The 13,191-nt window shown below is 40.1% G+C and overlaps 1 protein-coding gene across 1 annotated transcript in view; it reads right to left on the bottom strand.

The window, feature by feature from the left end:
* DCHS2 (dachsous cadherin-related 2) overlaps positions 1-13,191 on the bottom strand; it is a 255,941-nt gene that overhangs the window by 22,399 nt on the left and 220,351 nt on the right. The window contains exons 14-15 of the mRNA XM_032332739.1: positions 12,283-12,396; positions 2,349-2,560 (exon numbers count right to left, since the gene is read on the bottom strand). Coding sequence (XP_032188630.1) covers positions 2,349-2,560; positions 12,283-12,396 — 326 coding nt within the window. The remainder of the gene's footprint in view (positions 1-2,348; positions 2,561-12,282; positions 12,397-13,191) is intronic.

The raw sequence follows: 13,191 nt of genomic DNA, 5'->3' as shown, positions 1-13,191 counted from the left end.
CTGCTCTCAATCTATCCCTCATGTTGTTGCCAGATCTCAGGGGATACTGAGTGGACCTCATCAGAAGGGCACACAAACCAGCTACTTAGTAAAGAAAGGCGGCAAGGCACAGTTCCTCTCAGGTCACTAGGGAAAGCTACTCATGTGCATCTGGGTAGAATAAAATCCATCATGTCCCCCAGGGCCATATGCTTCAAAGTGTTACTGAGAATAGGTCTCCCAAGAGGTGTAGACTGTCAGGGTTTTAGGGTGCCAGCAGCACATATCCACTATGGCTAACTTAACCAAGAAAGATGTATCAGAAAGATAGTGTCTGGGTGAAGGCCAGACCTGGGCCACCCAGGGGCAGAGTTTCTTTTGAGTTGTGACCACCAAGATGAGTTGGCTCTAATGCACTTCTGTGCTGGTGTCTTACCATTGAGTCTCAGATCCTGGGGAGAGAAAGCCTACAGGAGCCTGAGGCAGATGACATCTGCCAGGGGACAGAGGGCACGTCACTACCTTGACTGACAATCTCAGCAAGAGTGCCACTGACAGAGGATGGGCAATTCCTAAAAGAAGTTGGCGGGGTTATAACCAAAAGTGGGGACAACGGGCAGTGTGATGGCAAAAACAAGAATTACCATAAGCCGCTAGAACTCCAGAACCTTCCCCATTCCTGTTATCTGATGAGAACATGGGAAAATGGCAGTTCTGGTTTCCCAGGAAAAAAATTAAATAATCTAAAAATGTGAAGAAATAAGTTCATTGTATCTGCCCCTGACGCAGCCTTCTTGAAGTCTGACCTAATTTGAGGCACTGGTGGGCCAGGCTCCTGCCCATTTGTTGTACCTGGGTTTTAATGGTGTCTTCTGCGTCTTGTGTTCCACTGGGAGCATTGTAGCTCTATCCAAGTGAGCATGAACGATGAAGAGGTACAACACACAAGGCCAGGGTGCCGGGGTCCTCTGTCACAAAGCAAGCCCCACAGCGGCCCTGGAGGCCTGTCATCCCTCCCCACCCCGCCCTTGCCCAAACAGGTATCACTGCGCAGAGTGATACAGATGGGGCAAGTGAATGCCCTCCCCTTCTCAGTAGCAGCTGAAACCAAAATCAAGGCACAGCATTGCTGGAACAGACTGGCAACTGGAGCGATTAGGGGCTTGTCATACAATCCGAGTCTGCAAAGACAGCAGAGGAAATCCTAGGTATCCTGGACTATGTGGGGGGCACAGAACCAAAACTCCAAGATGGCTGAGACTGTACAGGTCTAGTCGGCACCAACAGGGGGGAACTTGTGCATCTGGAACTGGGCTGAAGGTCAAAGGATGTGTCTCTCTAGAGGCAGGTGGAGGTAGTCGCACAGTAGAGCATTGTAGGGGGTCTCGTCCAGAAGGTATTCTAACATATCATCTGGCCCCCTGACCCCACTGACCCAGACAGGAACTGGGGTAGTCATCAGGGACAGGATCACAGGGGTGGGCTAGAGAGGCCAGAGGGAATGGTCTGGTGTGCTGCTGAGTTGGGCAGGAAGGGGTTTTTATACGGATTTCCTGGGAAGATTCCCAAGAGGTTGCATGTTTCCTAATACCCAGGTTCTTGAGGACAAAGCAGCAATTCAACTGTGAAGGGAAAGGTAGAACTGGGTTCTAGTCCCGAAGCAGGTAAGAGAGGCTATCAAGGGTGAGTGGATCGTAGAACCTGAATATGACTGCCTTGAAAAAAAATCTTCTTTTTCCTGGCTTAGGCCTCTTTGCTGAGAAGGGGTGAGGACCGGGAACAGTGGATCTATGTCTTTCACATGAAATATCTACACATTTCGAGCCCAGGGAGCTCTTCCAAGGGTCCATGCCTCCATCCATGCTTGTCCCGCTGTAGCTCCATTGGGCTAGTGCCTGCTCGCCCTCGATATCCAAATGTAAATACTGTTCTTCTGTGAAGTTTTATGCTTTTCCTCCAGGAAGAGTTTGTGTCTCCTCTTTTTTCCCTCATGTCATTAAATGGGCACTTCTATTTAACATGACTAATACGCATTTAAATTTTGTGCTTACTTTCCTGACTTCCCCTCTAAGTTGTACCTACAATAGGTTGAGCTGATTTTTGTGCCCCTGTGGATTCCCTGGTAGTGCTGGGCAGAGTCCCTAGAGAAAGCAGGTGGGCACCAACAGCACGGGATGAAGAGAGGAAGAGTGAACTCAGAAACTCCAGACTTCCTTCGAACAAAGGTTTCATCCAGTTCTCCAAACATTTACATGTCCTAGACACATTTAATTTACTTCCTAGAAAAACGCTCTAGAAATTTGGATGCAGACTGATGATAATTCCCATACACTCACACATACACATACACAAAAATTCATTTCTGTTACCTGTATGATGTGAGCATCATGGAGCTGGCCTTCAGACACGAACACTTCGTAAACGCTTTGCTCAAAGCAGGGGACGTTATCATTCACATCTTGTATCAAGACTGCTACTTTGCTATAGGCTCTGTGCCCCCTACTTTCTGCTAAAATGATGAGTCGTACTTCTTGTCGGACTTCAAAATCGAGAAACTTGGGTTGTTTCACAGTGAGTTCTCCTATTTTGATTCCGAGGGAGAAAAAAAAAAATAAGATAAAACGATGCTGTACTCATTGTTTAACAAGCTCCAAATCACTCTTCACTCCTACGCTCCCATGCTCACCTGTCCCTCAAAGTCTCCGGTTGGCTGGCCGCCCTTCCCTCCCAACTGGGCTCATTAAGAGAAAAGTTGAAAATGTGGGGGTATTTGCAAGGTTCCAGCATGTAGGAGGAAAGAAACTATAAAATAACCGAAATGTGGGAGCTATCTCTGAAATCACCCTCCTCTCTCCATATTTAATCCATCCCCATGTCTGCAAAGTCTACCTTTCAAACACCTCTTGATTCCACCCTCTATCATTGCTGCTGCTGCCCTCCTCCAAGCCACTGGCTTTTCCCACCTTGTCCCCTGCATGGAGGGTCCCATGGCATCACTCTTCTGGTCTCCCCAGTCATCCAGTTCCCATTCTGAACTGAATCATAAAAATGGACACTTGTCACTGTTCCGCAGAAACCCTTTCCACGGCTTTCCACAGTGATTATGACGAACTTCGGTGTTTTTTAACCTCCATAGGTCCGACGTGCTTGGGCCTCTCCTGCCTCAGGAGTCTCATCCCAGCCGTTCCGCACGTTGCTCTCTGCTGTGCTCAGAACACTCATGAATGTTCTATTTCTCAGAAGCTCATGTCAGAGTCGCCACGCATGCTTTTCTATCTGCCTGACAGGGTCCCTACTTCTGCGCCTCCTCAGGGATCTTTCCGGAGCAGTCAGCCCTTACTGTCACTATGGTCAGCCCACATCAGAGCCACAGAGCACCAGCATGTACTGTGCTCACCTGTTTCAGACTGGATCTTCCTCTTGGGTTAGAAGCTTACAAGGTGAGGATGGGTTCCTATCTCTTAAACCAACTTGCACATCCCCAGTGCCTAGCTCAGGGGCTGGCCTACAGAAGGCATCTGTTAATATATGTTACACCCTCATATACAAAGTATAAACAGGTTAGGGAAACTGACTGTTGGGGTTTATGCCTTGCAAGAGTTTCTCCCCCAAATTAAGAAAATTCCTCCCCTGACTTAATTTCCTTCTCGACTTTCTGTTCTTTTTGTTCTCCCTTTTACTGACAAATTTCTTGCTGAATTTACTATTATTATTTTATTATGTATGTCACTCTCACTGTCAGAAATTCCATCAAATAGAGATTCACTGAATGAACACTGGTTGGGAGTTTGAGACACCTGAAATCAAGTAAAAATCCTAGCCCTCGCCCCTCAGTTTAGGTAAATTACTTGGCTCCACCTTCAGGACAAATGTTACCCAGGGTAAGTCATTCAGGTTCTATGGAGCTGAGCCTCTTCTTCTGGAAAATTGGGATATTAATAATGACTTTGTAGGCTTGTGGGACAAGTACTCTAGTGCATATTTAGAGTGTTCCTCTGCAGGAACACGATATAGATTCCAGGGTCCTACCCATGTTTCTCAGCCCTTCCACCATCATGTATGGATTTAATATCTACAAAAGCTTTGCGTTTAGAAAGAAAACATTTTAACAGCCATGTTGTTAATCAAAGTTTGATCTTCCAGTGAAAGTACCTGTACTGTTTGTGGAAATATGGCCTGGAAGCTACAGTTCTTACTGTTCTATCTGAACCAGTTTCCTCAGACCACCATTCCGATCCAAGAAAATGTCAGGCTCCTGTGTACTCACCTGGATGTTAATGGGAATCATGCACTGCCCTAGTGTTCTAACTTCAGTACTGAGGGTTTTGGGGAGATTTTTATAGCTTCTCTTCTGTTATTAAGAAAAACTAAATGTATTCTATATAAGGAACTCATTATACTGCAAAATGTAAAATTTCCATAAGCTCACTTTCACTTACTGTCATCAGTTATCAATCCAGAAACCCAGGTTATTTTTACGGGCCACAGTCTGAAGTGACTGACACCCCTGGCAGAAAATTTAGCATAGATACGACCACTGGTAGCCGGAAAAATCTTTGAGATGCATTTTGATGAACTGGTATTGAAACAAGCTGGTCTCCAGAAACCTCTGTGAAAAAAGGACTAAGCCAGCACCCTCAAATGGCAGAGGAGCCCCAGCCTGAGGTAGGTCCAAGCTCTCATCCAGCATTCTGTCTCCACCAACCAGAGTGCTCCGCTTGCTATCATGTTCTGTTACTACTAGCCAAAGAAGAACAACCTAGAAACACAACCGTAAATTGCCAGTGTCACTTAGTAGAAAGTGTGCCAATTACAGTGCAGATCAAAGTGGATTTTTTAATAAAAGTCTTGTGTTTAGGCTTTGATAATTGGAATTCTGCACTTGGAATGGCTCTGCAGTTTTAATGCTTTCCTTGTTTGGCTTTTATTTTTGGCATAATAATTGGCATATGCTGAGAAAGTTGTGTAAGTAGGAAAGACAATAAGCCGTCTGTGAGATGACTCAAGGTTGGCACACCGACCAGACCCACATTCGCCAGGGGTGATCCACGCATGTTTTTTCTCAGCAATATCAAGGATTTACTGTCACCGGTGAGTGCAAGAACTACTGGGCTCTCTGTCTGGGCAGAAGTCCACGTTTTCCTTCCAGGACAAGCCTCGTGGGCACCGACTTCATTATCGTTCTTACGCATTAGCGCACCAGTTCTAGAATAACTTGAGAATGAAGTTGTGGTGCTCTTTTCTTTCTCATATCTGTACACATGTAGCGTTTGCTCTAGTAACAAAATACACATTGAAATGAGTTTAAGATCTTCAAAGGCTCAACTGCTTGGTAGCATAATCAGGTAATTTCAATCCAATACAAACTCAACACATGCATAGAAATATACCCAAAGCAGAATGGGATAAATATTTATGTGATCCAAAATTTTGAAACTATCTCCTGCTAAAACCACTTCTTGACACATGGCAAGTTCAATCATTTTTGTTTTATGTCAACCTACCAAATTCATGGGATGAATGCTACCATTTGTTATCTACTTATACAATACAAGAAAAACTCCAACATTCTTGCTGGTGTAGACAGTGAGTAGTAGATTCTTTTAGGCTGATATGACAAGGTGTTTGAACACAAAAGTAAACCTTTGGTTTGGGACTGTGGGACAGAGCAAACACTGGCACAAATGGGCAGAAAATGTGGTTCTCCTCAGAGACCCTTTTTATCAGAACTTACTTATTCAGTAACTAATAAAATGGCTTTCTCACATTTTTACCCTGAAGAAGAGTAATCACAACCTTAAAGATCTTTGTTGATTTATCATACACACCAGTTTTCTGTTTTAACTGGTATATGGCTTAAAATACATATACTCATAAAACCTATGTTAGGAAGCTTTACACACAAGCTTGAAGATTATGTTCCAAAGGTGACATGAATGATGAATTTAGTATCATAATTAAAAGTTTTTAAAAAGGTTTCTTGACAGTGGTATGGAAAACCTCATAACAAAACAACTAAAATGCTTGATAAATTATGTGAGTGTTGAAATGTATGATTGAGTTGGTATACTAGTAAGGAATCCTCAGAGAACCAAAAAGAACTGAAAACAGTAATCCAGGGAGGTAAGCAAGCACTAAAAGCTCACTTTTGTTCCAAGAGTCTCTAAAACAACCTTCTTCCTTGAGATAGCTGCATAGAGCAAGAGAGCATAGAGCATAGAGCTGCACAGAGCATGAGAAACAAGGGAAGAAGCCTGAACCCACAAAAGTTTGAAGAGTCTAGTAGGAAAACCAGAACAAATCTATGAACCCAAAGACTACATATGTTCCAAATGAGTAATCAATATTTAAAAAACAAAAACAAGTTCAAAATGGATGCACAGAAACCTGCTTTTCTTGACCTTGGTGTTGGTTGGAAGGGAAAAAAATCACTGCTCTGAATTCATTAACTTAAGTCTGAATTTATGGTATCCATACTACCACAGCTATATGTTTTTAAAACTCTCAGTTATTACATTTAGGCTAGTCTTTGCTTGATGATATACCCAGGTGATCTGCAGAAGGAAAACAAATCCTCTCTAAAGGGCACAAATTCAACCCAGTCTTCAAAGAATGCTCAGCAAAAAAGTTTTAAGGGCAATGAGCAGCTCATAAGTAACAAGCATGGAAATCACAGAAAACAAGGCACCCATGGATAAGAGCTGGCAAACCTATGGAAAGCTGAATAAATCTTCAAAGACTTAAAATGCTGGATTATTGGACAGAGGATGTGTAATTATTGCATATGTTTAAATGCATGAAAAGGAAGCTTAGAAACATGAGCAAGGAAGAAGAATTTACTTTTTTACAGGCATCTAGTTATGGAATGAATAAATCAGGGGGTTAAAAGGTGCAACATAGGGAATATAGTCACTGATGCTATAATAAAGTTGTGCAATGACAGATGGTAGCTACACTTGTGGTAAGAGTAAGATTACACATAAACTTGTTGAATCACTATGTTAACACCTGAAACTAATGTAACATTGTGTGTCAACTGTACCTCAACTTTTTAAAAAAGATTATTTTTTTTATAAGACCAAGAACTGTTGACAAAGAACCAAAGAGGACTTCTGGAAATAAAAAAATATATTTTCCTAGATTGAAGAAATTGGGACAAGGAGATGAAAAATATGAAAAAGAGATGTAGGAAAGAGTGTCTGGCTCAATACCTGTGTAAGTGGAATTGCCAAAACAATACAAATAAATGGTATTTAGATCAACAGCTAACTTCCTTAAAAAGAAAAAAAAAGATTCTATTTATTTGACAGAGAGACACACAGTGAGAGATGGAACACGAGCATGGGGAGTGGGAGAGGGAGAAGCAGGTTTCCCTCCAGCAGGGAGCCCGATGTGGGACTTGATCCCAGGACACTGGGACCATGACCTGAGTTGAAGGCAGATGCTTAACGACTGAGCCACCCAGGTGCCCCAACAGCTGACTGCTTAATGCAACAATTGGAAACCAGAAAGCAGCGGGATAATACCTTAAATATGATGGGAGGAAAAACTGTAAACTTAGAATTCTAAGACCAGCAAACATATTTTTTAAAAACAAGAACTAAATAAAGTCATTTTTAGACAATCAAATCCTGAGCAAGTTTTACTACAATAGACCCTCACTACAGGATATACTTCAGGTAGAAGGAAAATGACACAAGAGGCAAATCTAATATGTAAGAACAGTTAGCAAGGAAGCACAGAAATCTATTTAAAGACATTAGTAATGTCTAATTGAAAAGAAATACAATTGTGGCCCACCAGAGCTTATAAATTGAAAAAGGGGGCACCTGGGTAGCTCAGTGAGTTAAGCCACTGCCTCCGGTTCAGGTCATGATCTCAGGGTCCTGGGATCGAGCCCTCTGTCAGGCTCTCTGCTCAGCAGGGAGTCTGCTTCCCTGCCCCCCGCCTGCCTCTCTGCCTACTTGTGACCTCTCTCTCTCTCTCTGTCAAATAAATAAATAAATAAATAAATCTTTAAAAAATAAGTTGAAAATGGGATATCTGGAGATATAGAATTCTAAGTCTCATGTATTATTCAGGCACAGGCTATTGATTAAGGTTAGACTTCAATGATACATGTTAAAATAGCTAGGCTAGCCACTAAAAGAAGATAAATAGCTATACAATTGCAGCAAACACAGGGGAAAATGGTCAACTTTAGGTAATGATCATATATGCTGAATGCTCAGAAAACTATTAGAGTCAATAGGAGTTTATAGGTTTGCAGATATGAAATCAAACTCTAAAAGCCAATTTCAAGTCTAGTTAATAGCACTGTCAGAAAAAGCATTTTTTCGCTTACTTTAGCAAGAAAAAGTGTAAAGGATTTAGACCACATCTAACAAGAACTGTGCAAACCGGCTATTAAAAAATTAAAACATTATTAAAATATAATTAAGGAAACAATGGATGTGATTTTCTATATCATCCTGAATTAGAAGACAATACTATAAAGACACAGGCTTTCCCTGGACTGATATTTAGAATTAATACAATTCTAACAAAAAATTCTAGTAACCTAAATGTCTGTTGATGGATAAATAGACAAAGTGTCATGTCTGCATACAATGGCAAATTATTCAGTCTCCACAGAGAAAATCCCACCATACGTGAAAACATAGATGAACCCTGAGGACAGTAAATTGAGCGGAATAAGCCAGTCCACAGAAACATAAATATGGCACGCTTCCACTTACATGATGTATCTAAAACAGTCAAACTCCTAGAGGCAGAGAATAGAATGGTGGTTGCCAGGTGCCATGGGGGAGGGGCGATGCCGAAGGAGGTGCTGTTCAGTGGGTATGAACTTTCAGTTAGGCAAGATGCCTAAGTTCTAGAAATCTGCTGGACAACACTGTGTCTAGAGTTGGCAGTACTGTACTGTATACACCTCTAATTTTGCTGAGAGTGTAGATCTCATGTGAAATGTTCTTACCACAGTTAAAAAGAAAAGAAGAGTTTTGTAGATGATTATTAGTTACAATGCACTGCTATACAGGGCTTTGTGAGGATAATTTGACCTGATGACTTAATTACTTAAATTCTAGATTGAGGCCATGAGATTGTTTTGGACATTTTCTTTGCTAATTAGAGTGAGGTTTCACCTGAAATCAAATGGGCATATCATGATTAGCTTGTTTTCATGCATGCAAGGTGTGAATAGCTCTTGTATCACCCAAAGACTTATGAATAAATCTCCTTTCCTTGGGAAAAAAAATCCCAATAGGCATGTGTGTGTGCGTGCACGCGCGTGTGTGTATGTACATATGTATGTGCATATGTGTGTACATGTGTGTGTGAAAACATGGCAAGTGGATTCAATGATTCATATTAGTGCAAGGAGTCAATAACAGCTAATATAATCATGAAGAATATGAGAATGGGCTGCTTCCTTGGTATGAAGACTGATTATAAAGTCTCTGTGGTATTGGTGTGTGTATAGACAAAGAGGTGAATGCAAAGGAGTCAAGAATCCTGTAGAGTTATGGAAACAACATATGACAGCGGGGGTATTTCAAGTCACAGGTGAAGGTTATTGCCACTGGAATTACTGGTAATCTTCTTTAAAAAAAAAAGGAAAACAATAAGAAAAAGAGAATGTTTTACTCATCTAAAAGAGGAAAATAAATTCTAGATTCACTATAGATGTAAACGTGAAACAAAGGAAAACTATTAAAACTTTAAAAAGACAATGTAACAGTATTTTCTTGATCTCAGGATAGGGAAGAGTTTCTTCACTTACAAGATGGGAAAATCATAAAGTAAAACACTGATTAATTCTAACCCCTCAAAATAAAAATGTACCAGTAAAAGAGTGAAAGAAAAGTCACAAACTAAACAATATTTGCAACAAAAAACAGACAAAGGGGAAATGCTAGTGAAATATATTAAAAATCCTTACACTTCAGAAAGAGAAACACAACACAGAAAAAATAGACAAAGTGTATCAATATGCATTTCACATGGGAGAAAACAAAAATGGCCAATACACTGTGAAAAAAATACATTCATTAGTTATAAAGAAATGCTAATTACAACCACAGCGAGATACCATTTCACACCCACCAGATTGGCAATAGAAAATAGGGCGTAAACAACCTTGATAGCTCTCATTCAGGGCTGGTGGAATGTAAAGTGGGACAAACCACTTCATAAAACAATTTGGCACTATCTGTAATGCTGAACATATGTATCCTCTGATGTATACGCCCAGCCTAGACTCTGGGGCCTGGAGAACTCCTCACATATGCACCAGAAGACACGTATGAGGTTGTTCCTCACAGCGCTTGTTATTATATCCCCAGACAGGAAAACCTCACTGTCCATCAATGGTGGAATGGATAAATAAGTTGTGACACAGACTTAAAACAGAAGGCCATAAAGAACTGAAAATGAAAGAGACCCATCTGCATGCATTAATATGAAAGATTCTAATTTTGAATAAAAAGAATTGAATCCCAATAAAATAACACAGATGATGAATCCATTTACATAAAATTCAGAAATAAACCAAATTAAACAGTTTTATTGTATAGAAATGCATTTACGATAAGTCACAAAGGAATGATTATCCCTGGAAGTGGGGATACGAGTCAGCCTGCAGCAGTGGACAGAAAGGAAGCAATCAGAAAAGGGCTCCAAGTGGATGATAATGACTGTGTTCTGGTTTATAACCTTGGCAGCAGGTACGTACCTTCTTTGTATTCCTCTTTAACGTGTGCCTAGGTTTAGGAACTACAAACCACAGTCAAAGTGTTGAGCAAAAGAATCAAGTCATAGACGAGAGGACATTAGCAGGATTCTATCATGATCTTTAAGTAAAAGGTAAAAGGTAAGGTAAAAGGACATAACACATCATTTAGAGATTCAGACACAGTTGGAAAATTATCAAGAAAGAAAGGCAGCGATCAAAGCCAAATTCACATGACTGGTTATGGATTGCCTTGGGTCAAAGAAGAGAGACATGATGGGGAAGGATACAGAGGGAATTCCTGAGGTTCTAGTAATGTCTCATCTCTGGAGATGGATGGCACCTACATGTCCATTAAACAGTTTTCTACATTTTAGCATATCATCTTGCAGCTGTTTCACAACAAACTTGTGAAATAAATTACATAAATAAGTATTTAATTGTAAAGTGGAGAGTCTCTTTGGACTAACCCTAAGCATATTTTATCTGAATTTTCATTAGACACTCCAGAAAAAGTAAGACCACGCCTAGGCCGTGTTAAGGGTGAGGTGGCAGAAGGATGGGCGTAGCCTGGAAAATTGTACAAACTCTGCTACTCTCCTTCTTTCTAAACGTTCTAATCTCATTTCCTTTCCCAGGACCTTCCGACAGGTAGACTGTTAGAAGCTTAAGACTGGGTGATGTTCACAGATGGCTCTCTTGTCAACAAGCTTCCTGTGCCACCCTCTAACCAAATAATGGGACAAAGAGATGAAGAGCTAGCAGGCTACCTCAGAAAGGCTGTCGACCAAAGATGGCACAGACAAAGAGTCATAACATTACCCAGGATGAGGCAGCCTTTGCTTAAGAAACAAGTCCCTCTCAATTTTTCCCATGTGCATGTAGTACAGATTACATAAGGCAGTTGTATGGTAATACAGAGATTATTAAAAACATTCTTCTTGAGGTTTGACAATGCAACAGTAGATATGTATCTACTACATAGTTGTTAGTCAAAAAAGTATGTTTCAAATAATCAATTGGTATTCATTTAAAACACAATAATGGTCTTATTAAAGTTAAATTTAATACATGCTGTATTTGGAAGTAATTTCTTTACCACCACATAGAAACTTCTCCAGCTGTCCTTTTTTGTTGCATTGTTGACATTCAGTGGCGAATTAGAAAAATCTCGTGATGAAAATGCCCTATGGCTAGACATGTGTAGTTATTTTCAATTCAAACTCAGTATTGATGGTCTCCCTCCTATATCTCCCATTTGCCCAAATAGATGAGTAAATTATAAGTAGAAACCAGTTTATCTTCAAAAATTTGGGGGTAGGCTAGGGACCGCCTAATTTGGAAATGTGAAGAACAGGATTCTTAGCAAGTACATGTAAACAAATAAGTAGTCTTAATTTCCCACACTTTCTCCACAGCTACCATAAAAAATTGTTTCTTCTTTACCTTTTAAATTACTTACCTCTAATTTTTCTATCTTTCAAATTTTGAGTTTCCTTTGCAGAAGTATTTCTTACTAATAACATTAAAGGAGCAGGAAAAAAAGCTATTACAGGAGAGAAAAGGATCACCTGAGTTGGAGCACAGAGAAAAAACTCCATCTTCATTTCCACTAAAAATGGAATATTTAATGCTGTCTTGTATTGGGTCAGGAGCAACAGCTTTCACAGTCACAATAGAAGTACCTGTAAAAATTCGTTAAAAAAAAAGAAAGAAAGAACTTTAGGAAAAGAAAATTTCAGGAAAAAACGAGAACAAACACTGGGTATTTATTATTTGCCTACTACATTTTCATTTGTTCATTCATTCAGTAATTAGTCATTGAGTGTCTTCAATAAGCGAGATCCCATGCTAAGTACAGGAGACAGAGTGACAAATAAGCTAGGAAAGATCTCTATCTTACAGTGATTATTAACTAAAGGAAGCAGACAGATAATAAACCATTAAGCAAATACATAATCAAAGTAGATTTCAGATGTGCTAAGTTCCCTGGAAGAAAAAAACAAACAAACAATGTAATGTGATAGAAAACACACTTTTATGGGGGGAGGGCAAACATATAACATTTCAAGTTACAGGGAACAAACTGATTACCAGCATGAAAGAAGAATTAGCAAGCACTGATAGACGCAATGACATAATTGGTGTGATGAGAGCTGGGATGTCACTGGAAGGTTCTCAAGAATCCATTCTGGCCTCAAGTTAGCACTTTTGTTGTCCTCGTGTAATATCTCATGCCATTTGCTATTCACCTCTGTTTTACTTTGTATCCTGGTTCCCATTTGTCTTCCTCCTTTAACTGCCTGTCCTTTTAAATTATTTTTTTATTTAATCAACTTTATTGAAGTCATATTTACATACAATAATACACACATGTTTTAAGCATACAGTTATATATGTATACAGTTTTAACACTATATACAACTGTGTAACCACCATCAGAATCAGAATATTTCCATCACTCCAAAAAATTCCCTCTT

The sequence above is a fragment of the Mustela erminea genome, chromosome 2 (assembly GCF_009829155.1).
Source record: "Mustela erminea isolate mMusErm1 chromosome 2, mMusErm1.Pri, whole genome shotgun sequence".
NCBI lineage: Eukaryota > Metazoa > Chordata > Mammalia > Carnivora > Mustelidae > Mustela > Mustela erminea.
This window is presented reverse-complemented; position numbering and strand designations above follow the sequence as displayed.